At 33.7% G+C, this 19,899-nt stretch overlaps 1 protein-coding gene across 4 annotated transcripts; it reads left to right on the forward strand.

Moving 5' to 3' along the window:
* The first annotated feature begins 430 nt into the window (after positions 1 to 430).
* On the forward strand, positions 431 to 18,138 carry Spopl (speckle-type POZ protein-like). Of its 4 annotated transcripts, none has more exons than XM_005390773.1 (10): positions 431 to 563; positions 946 to 1,067; positions 1,346 to 1,497; positions 3,542 to 3,669; positions 8,441 to 8,618; positions 8,701 to 8,756; positions 10,661 to 10,783; positions 12,247 to 12,389; positions 12,479 to 12,532; positions 15,947 to 18,138. In XM_005390773.1, exons 1-10 carry the CDS (start codon positions 486 to 488, stop codon positions 16,089 to 16,091), a joined length of 1,179 nt encoding a protein of 392 aa, XP_005390830.1. In that variant the 5' UTR covers positions 431 to 485; the 3' UTR covers positions 16,092 to 18,138. The 4 variants fall into 4 exon arrangements, with proteins under 4 accessions (XP_005390830.1, XP_005390831.1, XP_013372955.1 ...); XM_013517501.1 differs by lacking the exon at positions 431 to 563 and adding an exon at positions 5,347 to 5,443 and having other exon boundaries at positions 975 to 1,067; positions 1,417 to 1,497; XM_005390774.1 differs by lacking the exon at positions 12,479 to 12,532.
* Positions 18,139 to 19,899: the final 1,761 nt, after the last annotated feature.

The following is a 19,899-nucleotide window of genomic DNA, read 5'->3' on the forward strand; positions in this document are numbered from 1 at the left end:
GGAAATCTGTGCTTTACTTGGTGAAAATTTCTGAATGTAACGGATGAGTAAGTAGTATTTATAGCAATAACTGTGAACCTTCTGGTGTTCACAGATCGATCAATGAAAAGGTAAAGGATGGTGAGTTAGATTTTGAAGGCATTGAGTTTTTATGATACGATCTTACTATTAAGCTACATGGTTTCTTTTGATTTGTGGTATTTTAAAAATGTACTTGGAAGAACAGTATCTATAAAAATAAGTTTATTTAGGTTTCAAATTTGTATGTTGTGAATGCTTGTGATTTCATTTCATAAAATTATCAAAATTTTATGAAATTCTATGTTCAGAATCTAATTTTGAATAGTAATTGCTTGATGACTTCTAAATACATCTTACCTCTTAATTGTCAGTTAAATTTTTTGATCTGTAAATCAAATTTCTTGTAGATTAAATACTCACCTGTGTGAGAGACTGCATAAATCCTAAAAGACTGCAAGGTGGCAATGTCTCGGGAGCCCACCCCACCTCTGCCTGGAGATATGTCCACTGGTCCTATAGCAGAAAGCTGGTGTTACACACAGGTACATGCTATTAAAGTGCCTTCTTGAGTGTTAAAAATGGCTTCTTTAGCCTGGAGCAGTGGCACACACTTGTCATCTCAGTGCTCGGGGAGGCTGAGACTGGCGGAACACAGTTTGAGCCCAGCCTGGGCAACTTAAAAAGTAAAATAACAAGGGCTGAGAATGTAAGTGTGTGGTAGAGCAACCTGGGGTTTGATGCCCAGTACTGTTAAAAAAAATTACTTCATTACCAAAATTTTATACTGTCCTGAGAATATTACTCTGAGACATTTTGGCATAGTTATTAGAAGGATTAGAAAACTGGGGCATAGAATGTTTAAAATGTGACACATTAAAAGCATAAGAGTCATCATTATAAAAAGTGATTTTCTAAATCTCTTAGGTTAAAGTAGTAAAATTTTCCTCCATGTGGACCATTAGTAACTTCAGTTTTTGTCGAGAGGAAATGGGTGAAGTACTAAAAAGTTCAACATTTTCATCTGGTCCAAGTGACAAAATGAAATGGTAAGATTTTTGTTTATGTTAGATTTTTATTTTTCCTTTAATGTGATCCTCAGCTACTTACGATTTGTTCTTATTGTTGCCTCGGACAGGGTGGATATATTATAATTTTATATTACATTGGTAATAAGTTCTTAATAGTATGGGTGAATTGTAAATAACTGTGGGGATGTTTACAGGAGAGCTGTTTGTGATATTAACAGATGATTTTAGTATTGTGTGTCTCCTTTGTATGCGTCGAGTATTATATTCCTGCAAGTGAGCCTGTTGTTTTATTTTAGGTGCCTGAGGGTAAACCCAAAGGGATTAGATGATGAAAGTAAAGACTACTTGTCCTTGTATTTGCTTTTAGTCAGCTGCCCCAAAAGTGAAGTTCGAGCAAAATTCAAATTTTCCCTTCTGAATGCTAAAAGGGAAGAAACAAAAGCAATGGGTAAGTGAAGGAGGCTGTGTGTGACTACATGTTGTGACTTCTGTACCTTTATCTAAAAAACTTTGGGATTTTTTCCCCCCACTGAAATATGCTTAGTCCATGCTTGGCCATTGTTTATGTGGAGCTATAATTGTTCTACTAAGCCTTAGACTGCATAAGACATACAAAAGTAGGTAAAAATAAAATAAAATTAAACTGCTTCTTGTCCTAAAATGACATTTGCTTGTTGCTTAGAAAAAATAGTTGCTGTTAGGGCAAAATGCTTTGTTCATTGCCTGGCATATACATACATGTTCAAGACCTACTTTTGGCAAGCAGTAAAATCTGGAGAAGTATGTAAAGATGTAATGCACCAGTACTCTAGTACTGGGGTTTTTGAGTAGTGGACTCTACGCTAAAGGTAAATCAGCTTTTCTTAAGACTTAGGATCTATTAAATTCAGCCCAGGGTTCACATATGAATATATATTTGTGTATAGCCCAGATAAAATTCTGTTACGAGCGCTACATAATAGAAAATGTACAGTGTGCATAGAAGAAAAATACCTCTTGAATTGCTGCATTAAATTTTAAATATTTTGTAGAAGTGGATCACAGAATCAAGTAATTTTATTACAAGAAATGCTTTACAATTACACACACTTTCTAATTTATTGACAAGGTAATGCCAATTCATGTACATTTTCACATTGTCTAACAGTGAAGGTAGTACAGTACTTTGGTTAGCTTATTGGTGTTCCACCTGGATTTTACTCTTTGCATCCTAAATTACGAACAATTTTCTATTGAGGATTTTATTTATTTCTCAGTATGTTTTTGTTTTATAGTACTTTAAAAATTTGAGGGGGCTGGGGATTTAGTTCAGCGGCACAGCGCTTGCCTGGCAAGCATGAGGTTGTGAGTTTGATTCCCAGTACCGGAAAAAAACCCCAAAAAACCAAAAAAAAAAAAAAAAAGAAAGAAAGAAAGAAAAACTTAAAAAAAAGAAAAATTTGAAGCTTTTATTTCAGATATTATTATTAAAGTCCTTTTTCTTTTCTTTTCTTTTCTTTTCTTTTCTTTTCTTTTCTTTTCTTTTCTTTTCTTTTCTTTTCTTTTCTTTTCTTTTCAAGCACTGGGGATTAAACCCAAGGCTTTCACACTTAGATATACCCCTCCTCTTTATTTTTTATTTTGATATAGAATCTTGCTAAATCTTTAATACTGGGCTGGAACTTGTGATCTTCCTGCTTCAGCCTCCTGGAATGCTGGGATTACAAGCATTTGCCACCATGACCTGCTTATTTGACTTCTCTGAAAGTGTTTTGGTTTTTTTTTTAAGTTTTTATGAAAGTATCTTTTAAAGTCTTAGGAATGATAAGGACTTTTTAACTTTTTTACCAGTTCATGGATTTTTCTACAGTTTATTGAAATTTAACACAGAATTGAGTGTTTCAGGAAACAGAAAATTCAAAATAGCCGTTTTTAAAGGATGAAATAAGAATTTAGTTTTTGTTGTTGTTGTTTTTCTGGTACTGGGAATCCAACTCATGACCTTGTGCTTGCCAGGCAGGCGCTGTGCCACTGAGCTAAATCCCCATTCCCTAAGAATTTAGAATACGTTTCTAACCATGTTCTGGTTAGAAATGAATAGTATGCCTGCGGCAACATATTTTGGTCTTACCTTGTTATCTTTTAGATCCATGTTATTAAAAACCTCTTCTCTTTCCACAAGATTTTATCTGGTCTTTTTCTTCTTAAAAGATTCAGAAGTCAAAAATTGAGCTCACTGACCATGGCCAAAATATGAGTAGTGATTCAGTTCTTAGGACTATTTATTTATTTATTGGTACCAGGAATTGAACTCAGGGCCTTGAGCTTACTAAGCAGGCACTGTGCCACTGAGCTGTATCCCTGCTGATGTTTTATTTATGAACACATATATCTACAATTTTGATGATACATGTAGTTACCAAGTCCTATTTTTGTGTATTTCATGTCTCTGTATCATTAAAAAAAAATGTTTCTTAGATATCTGTTTTACTTAAACTTCTGTTTTCCACCAGAAAGCCAAAGAGCATATCGATTTGTTCAAGGGAAGGACTGGGGATTTAAAAAATTCATTCGAAGGGATTTTTTGCTTGATGAAGCTAATGGTCTTTTGCCAGATGACAAGCTTACATTATTTTGTGAGGTGAGTATATATTTTACTGTAAGAAGTTCCACGGTTATGATTAGCGATATGACAAAAATATAACTGCATTAGTTTTGGGTAATACTTTAAAAATTTAAGTTGTGTATGTAAATGTTTGATCAGAAAAAACAGACTAAATTGTCTTACAAATTGATATGGTGGCCCAGTGTGGGAAAAAATTTCATCATGTCTCTAGTTATAAATTGTACATGTAATTATTCAAAAGGCTGAATATGCATATCTTTGTAATGAGTCTTTCTAAATATCTTCCTGAATAATTGACATATAGATAATTAGTTTGTTTAGATTGATCATATTAAACATTATTACTCAAAGTTTATCAGTTTGCTTCCAAAAGTACAGGACCTGAAAAAGATTGGAAAGTCTTCTAGTTATTTAAGCAATTAAATTAATTTAACCAGATGGGTATGTTAGCATTCTAAAAAATAGATCTCAAATTTTAAATCTGTACACATAAGGTAAATTTATGTGCATAAAACATAATGTCTTCAAAGTTAATAGTATTTCTCCTGCAAATTACTTGTGACTTGTCTTAATGTGTTTGTATTTAATTTTGTAATTGTTTTCATTAAGTATTTTTATTTATATTAATTTTTGAGATTCATGTTTGGAATGAATTCAAGGATATTATGTTACCAGTACAGTTTTATTGAGATGTTTAAATCAGTTAATAATTTTTCTGAGAAAGCCACTTGAAATATGATCAAATTAACTCAACATTAAATATATTTTAACAGGTAAATGTGGACTGCAAACACAGTAACTTCCTTAAATGTTAAATTAGCTTCAATCTCTCGATGCAGTAAATGTACAAAATTTCTTGGGAAGATTACAAATTAATTGTGACTGTTATCTTTTGTCATAATGACATATGTGTCATAGTTGAAATAGGGGACCAGAGACAATATAGTACATTATTTTCACTTGAATAAAATAAATATTTGATTAATTTGCTGTAAACACAGTTATAACAGATGTAAAGCACACAGCACAAATCTCATTAAATAATTTGGAAAAAGCAAAACAAAAAGTATTTGTTGCTAATTGGCAGTTATTCCAAATAGCATTCTAAATAAACATATGTTTTACTATTTAAAAGTTTCACTAACCTTCATTTAGACTTTTTGCAGAATTTAGCAGTTATCTTAAATTCGAATGGTTAATTTGTAGGTGTTATAGTGGAATTTAATGGGTGGCCTTTTAAGGTTATTTATTCCATTTTTTTTTAATGCAGCTAAAATGTTTTTGTGAGTGAACCTCTTTAGAAAATAATAATTTTTTTAGAATTGAAGTAGTATTTCCAGACATTTTTGTAGGTGCCTTTGAACTGGAACCTAGATAACCAAGAAATTCAGAATTAAGGCTGAAATGTTTTTGACATGTATTTTTGAAGTATGGTTGGTATCCATGTGCTAGATTGTACATGCTAGTGACTCCCTTAAAGATAAAGCCTGTCTTGATATATACATTTTCTGAGTTGGCATTGATCAGGTCTATTTTTAGATCTGAAGTATCTTTTATCTTGTTACTAATTTAGACATTTATGCTCTGGGCACCATATTTATGGTAGGTGGGCAAAAAACAAATGCTTTTAAATATTTTTCATGCCCTCCATCATTTCTTCTGCCCCTCTCATGGATGCCCTTCCTTCTACAGCACCTCCAGCACTGCTTGCAGAAGAGGAGGAAGCATTGCACTGCCCTACCCAAAGAACTGCCTCCTCCCCCTCCCCTGCAAGTGGTGCTGTAGACAGGTAAGGCAGGTAGGTGCTACCCTTTTTGTGCAAGACACAGCTCCATCTTGCAAAGTCCATATGTAGTGGTTCAAGTAAAGGCAAAAAGGCAGTTGCTAGCAGCATAAACAGCTGTGCCGCCTCTCTCCCATAATAATCATGCAGAAAGTGGAATTGAGGAATAAGTAGGAAACAGATTAATAGACTACTTCACAGAAAACTGAGATTAATTCATCTTTTGAAACTTAACTTTAACATAGTCCTCATACCTATGCCATTTGTGGTATTTAGAAAAATACAAGTATACATAAAAAATGTAAGGAGCTTTTCATAAATTTAACTCATTTTTAGGAACCCATCTTTTTGCCCCGTTCTATGTTTTTTTTTTTTTTTTTGGCTAGGATATGAAATAGCCTTTCTGTTTTAAGATACTTGTGATGGGGGTAGAAGTAGGGTTTTGTTTTCTATAAAGCTCTTTCCCAGAAAATAAGTAAACTACCTTATTTCTGTAACAGGGTTTTAAAAATGATGCCTATCTATGAAAGTCAAAAACTTTCAGACCAGCTCTTCCAGATGACAGTCTTGAGATGGAATCCTAAAGATTACTCACAGTGAAGCGGGTGAGGGAGGCAGTAGAGAGTTGGTTAGAATGATAGCACTAGAGCACTGGACTCAGTAGCTTTGAGAATTCCTAGTTCTTAGAATTAGTTTGAAGAATTCAGATTTTAAAACTTAGAACCAGTACTCACCTTATTTCCACATTAGAGGAGACTAGATTTTTAGGACAGAGAGTTGATTATGATTACATCCTTCAAATGTTCAGCTTCTGTCTAAAATCTCATGATTGAGCCAAAAACAGGTGGGAAAAGATTTATCAAATGAGTTAAATCAGCAAAGAATTTCAGCCTTCTTCCTGAATTTTTTATTCTAGGTTCCATATGTAACTGTGAATTGTTTTAAGTATGTAATAGATGAAACAATGTTTATCATTTTATTAGAGGTATCAAAAAATAATGCAGAAATCATTGCATAAATAGTCCTCTAATATTCTTGGTAGTGTGAAATGTTAAGTATATTAGTTCAAACTTACGGTAGCTGTGATAGTACTGTGTAGATGAATGGGTATATCACATAAATCCTTCTGAACTGTGATTGCTTTTACCAGATACAAATATAAATCACAGATATCTGTGCCCATTAATATCTTCTTTACATGTTTTTGTTACCTAGCTTTTGCCAGATTTTTGCATTAAATACATTATTTTGAATTAGATTGAGACAATATCATGACATTTTTATAACTCTGCTGAGTACTTTATGCAAGTAATTGAAGAGATCTGGTTCCTTTTGCCTAAAGTTTTCAAGAATAATGCATAGTATGAACAAATTTTTCTTTTTGGTGCCAGGAGTTGAACTCAGGACACTGCACTTGCTAAGCAGGTGCTGTGCTGCTGAGCTGTATCCCGGGCCCAATATATGAACAAATAAATAGAGTTTCTGTGCTATGCTAAAAACTAATTGCTGACTAAACCCTGAAAATTAACACTAACAGCTTTGGAGTTTATATATTATTAATTTATAATGTGTAGTGGAATAGGGCAGTCAGGTAAAGATTAGTGAAGCAGTTTTCTGTCCTGGTTTATAATTATTAAAATTTTAGAGGCAATTTGAATGATTAAAAACTTGGTAAGACAGCTGCACCCTTATTGATGGATTTATTTTTGTACGTAATATTTTGGCCCTCATACTTAGAAAGACACCTGACAAGATTATACTAAACTTTTTCTCTTACAATCATATTACAAAGTAATATTACTGGTCTAAGTTTTCCATTTCTGATTTACACTTTCTGTAGTTTACTGTCATTATATATCTTTATTTATACTTTTTAAAAATGAATACAGCTGTGAATGGTGCATAATGCATGACCCAAAACTTAGCTTAAAACAATAGGTAATTAATATTGCACTTTTTGTATAATTTTTAAAAATAGTTTATTTACTTTGAAACACTTGCTTATTAGTTGAGGTGCTATTTTCTTTATTAATTATAATGTGGAACTTTCAATAAGATATAGTGGGAGGCCTTTTCCTAAAAGTAGGATGTTGCTGTTGATTTTCCATAAAAGATTTCAATGAATTTAATAATTAGAGTTGCTTTGTGGGAATTCTTATTTTAAAATTTAAACCAATTTTCCTAGGTCTACGTATTTAATCAGTTCTACTAGAGCTGAAACGTAGAGGAACAGCAGTTGTTAAACTTGAAATTTCCATATTTTTACACATTTTTACTTGTAAGTCATTGCATATATAGTGAAATTTAAATATTAATGGGTCTAAAATGAAAAAATAAAAAATTTCTTCTTCCACCTCATAAAAATGCCATCTTCTTGTTCAGATTTTTTCACTTTCCTTGTTTTTATTTTTGTTAGTCCCTTATTCATATTTAATACCTTATTATGACTTTTCTGTTGAGAAATAGTTTTTGTAATTATAATAATTAAATTTTCCAACCAGTTGGTAAGCCATTAACCTAAAATGTCACTATGAAAAAGATCTCATTTTCTAGTTTTTTTTTTATTTTAAAGAGAATAGTAAAAAAAGAACGATAGCAAAAACAAAACAAAGCAAGGACATTAAAAATGGTATGTGGTTTCAAACAAATAATAGGGATTAACAGTGGTTGTTATATTACATATTGTTGTCTTCAACGAAGTTACTCAGATTACCAGATACGAGAGTGCTATATTACATCTGTTATGTAATTATATTCTTAAATTCTCAGCATTAGGATTTTTGACCAGGAATACATTCATTTTAAATGATTTTAAAAATACAGAAGGTAGGGGCTGGGGATTTAGCTCAGCGGCAAAAGCGCCTGCCTGGCAAGCGCAAGGTCGTGAGTTCGGTTCCCAGTACCAGAGAAAAACCAAAAAAAAAAAAAAAAATACAGAAGGTAAGAATGCATATAATAACTGTTAATTTGTCAAAGTTTTTCTTGCTCTCTCTTGTTTATTAGGTGAGCGTGGTTCAAGATTCAGTAAATGTATCAGGATATACTAATACAAATACTTTAAAGGTGCCTGAATGTCGACTCGCAGAAGATTTAGGTACTATGTGGGAAAACACAAGATTTACAGATTGCAGTTTTTTTGTGAGAGGACAAGAATTTAAAGCTCATAAATCTGTGCTTGCAGGTACTTTTTCTACTTTGGAGTAATACAGTGTGTTCTTAAAACAAATTTATGTGTTACGTAATGATATTTAATCTTGTTTCAGCACGATCCCCAGTTTTTAATGCAATGTTTGAACATGAAATGGAAGAAAGCAAAAAGGTAAATATAGTTTAAAGGTTTAATAATTAATTTGCACACATGTAAAATAGTAGGATGTGTATTTTAAAAGTAAGAATGCCATGTTCTCCTTCTTTCCCTATGATAAGGAGGGAAGCTTTTTTTTCATTGGTACATTTTAGATAGATGTAGTAACATTCATCATAGGGAATTTGTCCCTGTGCGTGATGTATCTTCCTACTTGTTTTTTCCCCATTCCCCTCCCATCTCTTCAACCCCTCTTCCCCTCCTTATTTACAAAAGCTGTTTCTGTTTTTTCCTTCTATTCTCTTTCTTTTCCTTCTCCCGTCTTTCTTTCCCCCACCTCCCTTGTTCCCCTTCTCATTTGAACATATTCTTCCCATTTCTCAATGTCTGTTATACATTTTGGTCCTTATTTATACTTTTGGTTTCTCACACCAGAGAAACAATGTGGAATTTACACATGTGTGTCCAGTTTGTTTCACTTTAAGAGTGTGGTCTCAAGCATCCATTTAGCTTTAAAAAGAGAAACCTTTGAGAAACAGAAAAATGGGAAAAAATGTAGTGTATGTCTGTGTGGAGGCTCAGTGAATATTCCCAGTAATAGCTCTTTTGATACATTCATCTGGTAGCCAAATAAGTGAGTAGTAGTTGTTATCCTAAAGACTTCTCAGGGACTGCAGATACAGCTCAGTAGTAGAGCATGTTCCTAGCATGCACAAGACTTTATGTTTGATCTCCAGCACTGAAAAAAAAGTCCTCTGGTCCATAGCTATTTGAGACGTCTTTGGTGAAGATATATCTTTCTCTTTCTAGATTTGTGGATTAACTTTAGAATGTTTTTCTAACAATAATAGACACTATATTGTTTTCATCGCCAAATAAGAGGCTGTTAATTCATTTTAACAAGGACATAGATTATATCTGTGTTACTACATACTAACCATAATGAAGATACTACATATCTGTCTCCTCTAAGCATTACTCTTTGCCTGGCACTTTAAAATGTTTTCTGGTTGCATCACATGTGAGCCTTAAGGCTCCCACAGGACAACTCCCGAATTTTTTTATATATTCTAGCTTTATTCTTTCTGTAGAACTATTTGCCTCCATAAAACACCTCTTTTCCTTCATGTCACGAATGGCCTACAGAGGTCATCTGATTCCCTTCAAAGGAGGGCATAGCAGTAATGTCAGGTGTTATTAACGCAAGCGGTCTAAAGATTTGGTGGCGCTTAGTGTTAGATATGTAGCTGCTTCTTTGATCTCAAAAGAGAAGTAGACTACCAATAGATGCAGGAGTAAAAATGTAATTAGTGCTCTTGGACGTGAGTATGTCTCAGGAAAGTGAGGGAGTGCAGTAGATAGTATAACATCACTTTTGCAAAAGTTTCTGAGATGTGTGGGCCTCGATTCAGTTAACCCACTAGCCACACTTGTGCTTCACACTGGAAGTGGAGTTGCTGGTTATAGCCTCTTGCACACTGAGGAACTAGAAACTCAGCAAGGCAAATGTAGCCGTCATGCTGTAAAGGCTGAGGTCGAAAACTGAGCTCCGATGTATTTTGTTTTTCCTACAGATTTTTATTTAGTCTTTAGTTATTGAGAAATTGGGGCTTCTATTCCTACATGGTTGTGGTTGGCTTTGTCTGTTTTGTAGTGTGGGGTTTTCAGTTGGTCTTGGTTCCCACTTAGACGGTGTGTGCTTTTCCTCTTCAGCTTACCTGCTTTAGTTTGGCTGGTGAGGTTAGTGAAGATTTACTTCACTCAGTTTTACATTAGAAAGTTTATTTATTTGAGTGGTAAAGTATGTTAGTGTAGATTTGGGGTTTTTAAATTACTGTCAAAGACTCACGTTGGCTCATTTACATGTGTATATGTATATATTCTTTAACTTCACTTTTTTGTGTTGTTTTCAATATCAGAATCGAGTGGAAATAAACGATTTAGACCCTGAGGTTTTTAAAGAAATGATGAGATTCGTTTACACAGGGAGAGCACCAGATCTTGATAAAATGGCTCACAACTTGTTGGCAGCTGCAGACAAAGTAAGTAATTAGGTTGTAAGGAGTTGGAAAATACCCTCCAGCTTGATGTGTATAGAAAGCTATCATCATCAGATAAAGACTACAAACAATTTGAAATATTAAATTAATGTATACTGCTTATTGAGGGCTTTTCAGAGTTTTGTGAGATAGCATATAATGTGATAGTATAGAAATTATATTGCTTAAGAAGTTAACAAGATATAATAATATCTGTAGGAAGAGTTGATTTTTTTTATGAGAGATTAAACTGTAAACCCAATATTTTTAAATGTCCTTTTTCAGAAATATACAACACAATATAAAATTTATTATAGTTGTCAGATATTTTTAGCCTTAAGACACAGTGCATACCCTTTGTGTTTTTAGGAAAAAATACATAATTCTCTGTATTCATAGATTTATATTTAATGTGACAGCACAGAAAATGAGAATGTTAACAACTTTATAATGTTCTGTTACAGTGGTGATTTCTTGAAGGTAGGGAAGCTGCAAAAATATCAGAAAATCTTAGAGTCAGTGATTCCAAACCTGAAAAGCACATTTAATGTATATGTAACGTTTATAGTCAGACTATATAAAGAATTCTCAGAACTCAATTATAAAAATGCAGTGGTTTGGCAAAAAGTATATTAAATGTTTGAATAGCCACTTCCTAAAATGAAATCAGTGCATTGAAAGATGCCTGGCATCATTGTAAATTAAAATCAGTCTATTATTTATCATTAATAATGTACATCTATTAATAATGATTAAAATTATAAAATTATACTGAGAGTTATTATCAAGAATATGGAAGAATTAGCACCTTCAGATACTGCTGGTGGGACTATAAAATGGTACAGACCCTTTGAAAACCAGCGGTTTCTTTGTTTTTTTTTTTAACTAGCAGTTTCTTATAAAGTCAAATTTAAACTTACTATATGATCCAGTGGGGCCAATTATATGTTTTTACCCAAGAAAAAGAAAGCATCTGTTGTATAAGACTTGTGTATGAATGTAGCAGCTTTCGTAATAGCTAAGAATTAGAAATAACCCAAATGTTCAACAAGTGAATGGCTAAACAAATTCTGTTATTTCTGTATGTCATAAAATGCTCCCCAGTGAGAGTTGGATTGCCACCATACAGGCAATGAGAGGTGCAAATCTGAAAATACACTGAGTGCGAGAGCCATACAGAAATGAGTACATACTGCTTCATTTCATTTATGGAAAACTTGGGAAAATACAAACTACTCTAGAGTGATAGAAGGCATACAGAGGAAGGAATGACAAAGGAGATATGGGGAAATTTGGGGATTATGGGTGTATTCCCTGTCTTGGAGAAGTGATGGTTTGGTGGCTGTATAACATTTATCAAAGTATAAATGTTACAGCCTTCTTATGTATGTCAGTTATACTTTAGTAAAGCTACTAAATATAGTAGTTACAATAAATGTTATTGGCTGTATTTTTCTTTCGAATAGTATGCACTGGAGCGGCTGAAGGTCATGTGTGAAGAAGCTTTGTGTAGTAACCTCTCGGTAGAAAATGTTGCCGATACCCTTGTCCTTGCAGATTTGCACAGTGCAGAACAGTTGAAAGCACAAGCCATAGACTTTATTAATAGGTAAGCAAGGGTTGTATTTCACTGGGCATGACACCTTCAACGTTTTTGATCCGGAATTTTTTTTAAGTGTCTTTAAATCTTCAATGCAGGTGCAGTGTACTTCGACAACTTGGGTGTAAAGATGGGAAAAACTGGAACAGCAAGTAAGATTATATCAGTTTCTGATCTGCATAAATGAAATTGTTTGCATAGCCTTTTGTTCATCTACAATAAGTATGAATCCAGATATTAGTTATATGAAGTAAACTGCTAGTTACTGGAAAAATAGATAATTTTGACTATTTAGTGGATTCGTGAGGCTATGCTCTCTTGTAGATCAGCTTCTAATGCAAACTGGGGTGAATGATCTAATTTCGTAAGAAACGGTATATAGCTGAGTCAAAAGTACTAGCTGCTAGAGATCCAATCTGGCCCCTTCAGAAAGCATTCCTTTAAATACAAGAAATACTTACTTAATCCAGTGGGAAGTGTACCCTCTAGATTTGCTTTGACAGTTTTTATTTTTGATTGTTAACTCATTGGTGCTTAAGTTCGCCAGGTACCTTGTATTACATGGTATTTTAGGCTAAGCTGCCTAATACTCCAGAAATGGCAACAATTTGATTTTTTTTTCCCTAGTAAACTTACAAGGGGTTAGATGGTTTCTGTATCCTTTGAAGCCTAAATCTTTAAATATTAGAACTTAATATTTTCTACTTTTTCTATTACGTGAGTTTTAGAGTGACTTTTGTGTTCTTTGTAATTATTTGACATCAGTGGAAAAAAATTGATGGGTTGAAGATTATATGTCTGGTCTTGATTAGTTTTACCTATAAATCCTTGACTTATAAGTGAAGTGTTAAACGCAATAAAATTATTTTATGTAGTCAGTGCATTACAATATGTCATAGTGTGATCTGATGAAAAAATGTATTGTACTAATAAAAGATAACAATTTTATGGTTCTTTTTACTTAGCCATTTTCAAGCTTTGGTTTTATTCTATTAAGAAAATACATTATATAACTTTTTCAGTGTCAGTGAATATTAACCTATTTAATTTCTCCTGGAAAAGTGTGTCACATATGCACACCTTCAATAGATATTTACAGAATTGATAAGCAGAAAGGTTAAATATAATAAGCAGTATTTGATTCTAAACAACTACTGATACTTGAAAATTTTAAACACGACACACTGGCAATTTGATATTCAGCAAGTAAAAAGTTATTTTCTTGATATCAACTTGTATTTAGCTCAACACATATTAACCTAGCATTTACCATGTCCTAAGCACTATACTAAGGTGCATTATTTAAAAAGACATGTGAAGGAAAATCTTTCTTCTTGAGAAATATATCTAATGGAAATATATGAATATATAATTTCATTATAATACGGTAAGTAATATGATCAACATAGATATGTACAGGTCTTTTTCTCTGTGCTTAAAGATTTAGAGATGGCTTTTCGGGAGGTGATGGAGCTGAGGTCCCCCTTGCCGTAATCCTGGGGACTGAACCCAGGGCCTTCACAGTGAGCAATATCCCCAGCCCCTTTTTTTTCATACTTTATTTTGAGACAAGGTCTTGCTAGGTTGTGCTGCTTAAGTTTCAGTTTGTCCTGGAATTATAGGTATGTACCATCACACCCAGCTGAACTGACTGTTACAACATATGTTAGTCAGCAAGCTAAGGAAGAAATAGTAGACATTACAGACAGAAAGGATAGCATGACAGAAGGATAGTATTCAAACATGAAACAGTGGTTAATTATTCGATTGACAGATTCTTAAACTTTATTATCCAATAAGTTCCCAAGGCATTGTGCTTTGTACAGAGAAGATAATGATGAACATAACAGGTGTTTTTCTTCAAGGAGTTAAGGTTTATAGCACATTAATTAAACAGGTAATTGCAATGACGTATGATAATAAAGAATGTATTCCAATAGCAGCATGTACCAAAGGGACCTAATCTTGTTTATGGTTAAGAAAAAGCCATTACAAAGAATTGTAAAAATATAGGCCTTAAACATTGCTCGAAGTTGATTTGGTGAAGAAGAGAGGAGGGAAAATGTATCCCCCTAGAAGAGAGAGAGCAGTAGTGCTTGAGTGAGCGTGTGTGTGTGTGTGTGTGTGTGTGTGTGTGTGAGAGAGAGAGAGAGAGAGAGAGAGAGAGAGAGAGAGTATGAAGTGGGTAGGTAATTGGAAGAAGCTGGAAAAAGTAGACAGAGGTCAGACCCTGCAAAGCCATGAAACATTAGGACTTTATATTCAAACAGTGAGAAGTAATAAGCATCCAATAAACAGTCACCTGGAATGAGCATGCTCATGTTTGCATTTTTAAAGGTCTCTCTGCCTGCAAGTTAGAGACTGGATTATGGGGAAGGTGGACTGGTGGTGGTAACTGAGGAACAAGGTTAGATATAGGTTGACCATTTGGAATGTTAGCAGAGTAGTTCAGGCAAGAAATGAGGAGACTTGATTTGTGACAGACTAGAAATAAATGAAAAAAGTATATAAGAAATAAGGAAGGACTCTATAAATTTGGATATTATTTGGAAATAGAGCGGTAAAGGGAGGACAAGAAAAGAGGAAATGGAAGGTAAGCAGACTTGTTGCTTGCTTGGGCAGCTGTGTACTGTGATTGCTCAGTGGTATCATGTTATACATAGGGGACAATAAACAGCTGAGGACCTGAGTATACACAGTTAGAGCATAAGGAAAGTGGAAGTGGAAGGCTCCAGAAAGATAGTTGGGCACCCACAATAAGGAACCGTGTTTTTCCTTCTAAAACCTTAGATGTGGGCAAAGAGGAGCAATAGAAGAGAGCTTGATGCAGTCCTGTGTATGCCGTTACGACAGCATTGTGAGTGATCAGAGTCTTAACTAGAGATTCATGACATCTCCACAAATTAAAACAAGACTTTTTGACAGTTGACTAGGACAGACTGGGAGTACCCCTAGGCTTTCTCACCTGAATCACTGGGTGGAAGCAGAAACTGGGAAAGAGGAAGAATTTGGGGTTTAAGGAATGAGATGCTAAGTTCTTATCTGACAATCAGGAATTTGTGGGCTTTAAGGCACATTCAAGTTAAAAGAACAAGTGACTGAGAATAAACCTTGTGGGGAGGCCTAGGATTTAGCACATCATTAGTTATCATCATTGAATATGATCATTAAAATTTGAAGAGTGGATGGATAAAATGAATAATGTGTGTTAAAGGAGAAGAGAAGAGGGCAGAAGGTGACCTCTAGAGCACACATGCTTATAAGAGGGAGGTGTAAAAAGAACCAGAGACCCTTCAAAGAGCTGGTACCGAAATGGTTACAATGAGAGCAGAATTATAGACACTAATGCCCTATACGTACAGGAGTTTCTCTCCCAGAAATATTTGAGTTTCAGTTTTAATAGAAAATACCAGTAAGATAAATGTGATATTTTAATAAACTCAAATGACTTAAATAGATATATTGTTCAGACAGTTCTAAATATACAAATTTAAAAAATATATTGACAAAAAAGAATGCAGTTTGTAAATTCCTTTTAGTAAACGTCCCTTCATTTTCTTTTTCAGCCAAGCCACTGACATCATGGAAACACCAGGGTGGAAGTCCATGATTCAGTCCCACCCCCACTTAGTAGCAGAAGCCTTCCGAGCACTAGCGTCTGCGCAGTGTCCACAGTTTGGCATTCCACGCAAACGGCTAAAGCAGTCCTGAAATCTTCCATGAACAGTAGAAAAAAAATGGAATTGACTTTTCAGGTCCAGAAGGATTCTAATATACAAACCATAAGCCAGAGTTGTTTCTGTTTTCTTGTCTGCAAAACAGAAGCTGAAAAGGCATATTGCTTGCATTTCAGGTGGATAATTTATGGTTTATACTTCAGCTTTAAATTAGACTGATTAATTCACTTCAAGGCCTTAAATTATCTTCAGTGACTTCTCTTGTTCATATAATACTTTAATTTTTTTATTGTGCCTTGTCATTTTGACCAAGGCTATGCAGGATTGCACTGGCTCCATAATGCAGTAATATTGATAACTGAAGATAATAAATTTCAAAAGGATCTTCCATTATTTTGAGAAAGGAAAAATGAATTTTATATGACTTGTCCTATGTTATCTCAAAATTTAAAACTAAGTTCTCCTTAAAAGCACTTGTATTGAAGATTACCAGTAATGTTTCCAGTCTAAGTTCTGTAAATATAGGAGAACCTGCTTACCTTAAAGGTAAGTTATGGCAATACACTGCTTCAATTCTAATTTATTTTTCATTTCAAGGGGCAAATATGCAATGAGTTGGCCGAAATTATACTAAAATTTGTGATGTTTGTTTGTGTGTTAGCTGTCCAAGAAACTGGGTTTATCCAAGTTTACAGTGATGGAGAAATGACTGAGGTTATTAAGATTTCAATAAGAAAGCATGTTTTGTGCAGAAGTAATTTTTTAATTTATAATTATCTACATTTATATGAAGAATTCTGTACATGTTAAAAGTAAGGTTGACCAAATGTAAATGTAATGAGTGGGCCAAGTAAGAAAAATATATATGCACTTTTAATGTGTAACTTTTCTATGCTGAATGGTACATATATTTTTTTTGCTTTTGAGGGGATTGATAATGTATAATTCTGTTTTAACTTTTGAAAGAATTTTTTTTAAGACGGAGGGAGGCAACTAGAATGATTGTGATAATTGATAAGAAAGAGATCTTTGATTATAGGTAAATTGGTTTCGATTTCAGATATTCCTTATTGAATTTATTCCTCTTTTATCATACTTTGGAAAAAGTACCTGAACAGTAAATGAATCCTGGACAGTCTGCCCTCCTTCAAACAGTGAACAAAGATTATTTGCCCATGGGAGATGCATAGTAAAGGAGAGAACACTTAGAACCCAAAGGGTCCGTCTACACTTGGGACTGTCGAAGCCTGTCAGTCCAAGCTTTGTTTTCCCATTACTTTCTCCTTTGTATTTCACCCACTGTACTGACATTGTGGATTATTGAAATTCTGCATAATGTGAACAGGATAAACTATTTATAAACTGCTTTTCATGGGCCAGTTCTTTATTGTAAGTGAACTTTAGCTTTAAACACACAGAAGTGTTCACTGATAGTCATGAGGTTTGTTCTGGGGCCTTGTCCTGGAGAAGCAGATGTGATCTGTGTCAGAGCCACGTCTGACCTCCTGTCACAGTGACAGTGTGCTTCTTAGGCAAGTTTTATATTTGACCACAAAGGGAAAAGTGTGTCACTGGAAAAAAATGTGCAGACTTGCGTCTTTGCATATATAACTTTATTCTCCATAGTAAAATCTGTTTATTTAGTTTTTCATTCAGGACAAAGAAAAACGATAAAACTTAAGGGTATAAAATAGGTGTTATTTTGCTCTTTGTTAGATGTTAACTAAAGTGATCCTAATGTATTAAGAACGATTCATATTTACATTGAACAAACACTGTCCAGTAAGCATTTATTATTCACAACAAATTAGAGTTTTAGAAAGATCATATTTTCAATTATCTTAGTTTAATCGAGCCTTTGCTCTGTAACTTACATTTAAAATTTGAAAAATCACTTAGGATAGAAGAAAGATTCTCACCTAGTAATGGATTTTATCCTGTGTAAGAATATAATGGCAAGAAGAAATTCACTTTCTCAGTTTCACCTTAAGATTAAGCCTGTTTAATGTACAATTTTATTTGTTCATTAGTGTTTTTTGAGATAGGGTCTTGCTGTGTAATCCGGGCTGGCCTTGAAGTCACTATGTAGCCCAAGCTGGCCTCAGACTTGCAGTGATGATTCTGTCTCAGTCTCCCTTTTGCCAGGATTACAGGCATGTGCCACCACACTTGCTATGATGTACAGTTTTAAAAATACACGTGTGTACTTTTAATTTAAGATTTTGCCAGGATCTTATTTATAAGAAAACAAAAATTCTGTCTAGCTATAGAATTATGTTATCACATATTAAAAAATGTTGTATCCATTTATATCAAATACACACCATGCCAGTACATTGTAAATTAATTCACAGATTCAGTCTACACTCTAACCACATCCACTTCAGTAACACCATGTAGTGAGCATTTCAGCTTTTTAACTCCAGTGTTTATTTCAAATCTTAAGGGTTTTATTATAAAAATTTTTTTAAGTTTGGTAGCACATTTTGTACCCAAAATGTCAAACACTGTGCTGTAATTACGATTATTCATTTTTGTAGAAATGTCCACTTTTCAAATAATATAATGCCTACCATTATACTAACAGAATTGTATGGTAGTCGATTTATTTTTTTATTTATTATGTATATTTTTAGTATTATAGTTTCTTGAGGCAATGATTAAAAAAAGAACTGTTAATGTATTCTTATGCGAGTGCTCTACCAGCCTTTCCCCGTCCATTCCACCATCTTTAAACCATATACATTTTATTTAAGATAGGTGGTTTCTGTCTAGAGCAGTCTTGCCTTTATAAGCCTGCTCCCGTTTTTATTTTGTCAGCTAAGAAGGCTTTTGCTTAGAAAGTAGTGATTGGTTTTAAATATTACCTAATAGAAAAGTAGCCATTGGATAACTGCTTTAGACTAAGAATTAGAAACACTCTATTTGTGCCTTTTTCATTTTTTAATTTTGATGTGTATTGGTATTTGGAGCACAAATATGAAGGTGCCATAATATGGCGTACCAATGTTACCTCCTTAAACATTCATGTGTCACTGTCTTCAAATAGTAATTGGAGAACCTTGCATGAAACGTGGTCATTTGTGGGGGGGGTGTGTGTGTGTGTATGTGTGCATGTGTGTATATCTGTATTCATTTGGGCTTGTGTGTGGTATGTTCAAAAGAGTAGATTTATGAAAATAGGACTCAGTTAATGTTGAACATTCAGATTAGCTGAAATATTTTATTTAAATGTGCTTTAATTTGAGGGACAATTGACAAAAATTATAGTTCTCAAAAATGTGACTAATTTACTGCACGATGAAATGTAAAAACAGTGCCTTTTTAGGACATCAGTTATAATTGTTTTAAAATAGTAACAATCTCTTTATCATGAACATTCTTATTTTTAAATTATGTCTCAAATCTTAAATTTTCAAAAGCATAATATTTAATTTACCCATTTGAAATGTGTGTAAGTTTAAAATAAAAACAGGATTCTTTGTAAAATTGTGGATAAGGGCTAAGAGTACAGCTCTCGCATGCATGAGGCCCTGGGTTCATTCTGTAGCACTGCCGAAATACAAACAACAAAAAGATTCTGGATCATAAATATTACCCATTGTTACTAAAATGCAGCAGGGACTTTGGTAAGTTAAGTTTTTGAAAATCTAATTCAGCAAGCTTTGCTCACAGCCATGTACACAGAGGTGAACCAGTCTGACTGGACTTGCATGCTTTATGATGGATAAAATAGTCAATATATTCTTGAAAAAGGGGTGAATGGTTTTGTTGTAGTGTTCTAAGATTATAAAGACAGCACTTTCAGCACACAGAAGGGTATTTTGCAAACCTTTTTTTAT

The sequence above is a fragment of the Chinchilla lanigera genome, unplaced genomic scaffold (genome assembly GCF_000276665.1).
Source record: "Chinchilla lanigera isolate Chin_1 unplaced genomic scaffold, ChiLan1.0 scaffold00039, whole genome shotgun sequence".
Lineage (NCBI taxonomy): Eukaryota > Metazoa > Chordata > Mammalia > Rodentia > Chinchillidae > Chinchilla > Chinchilla lanigera.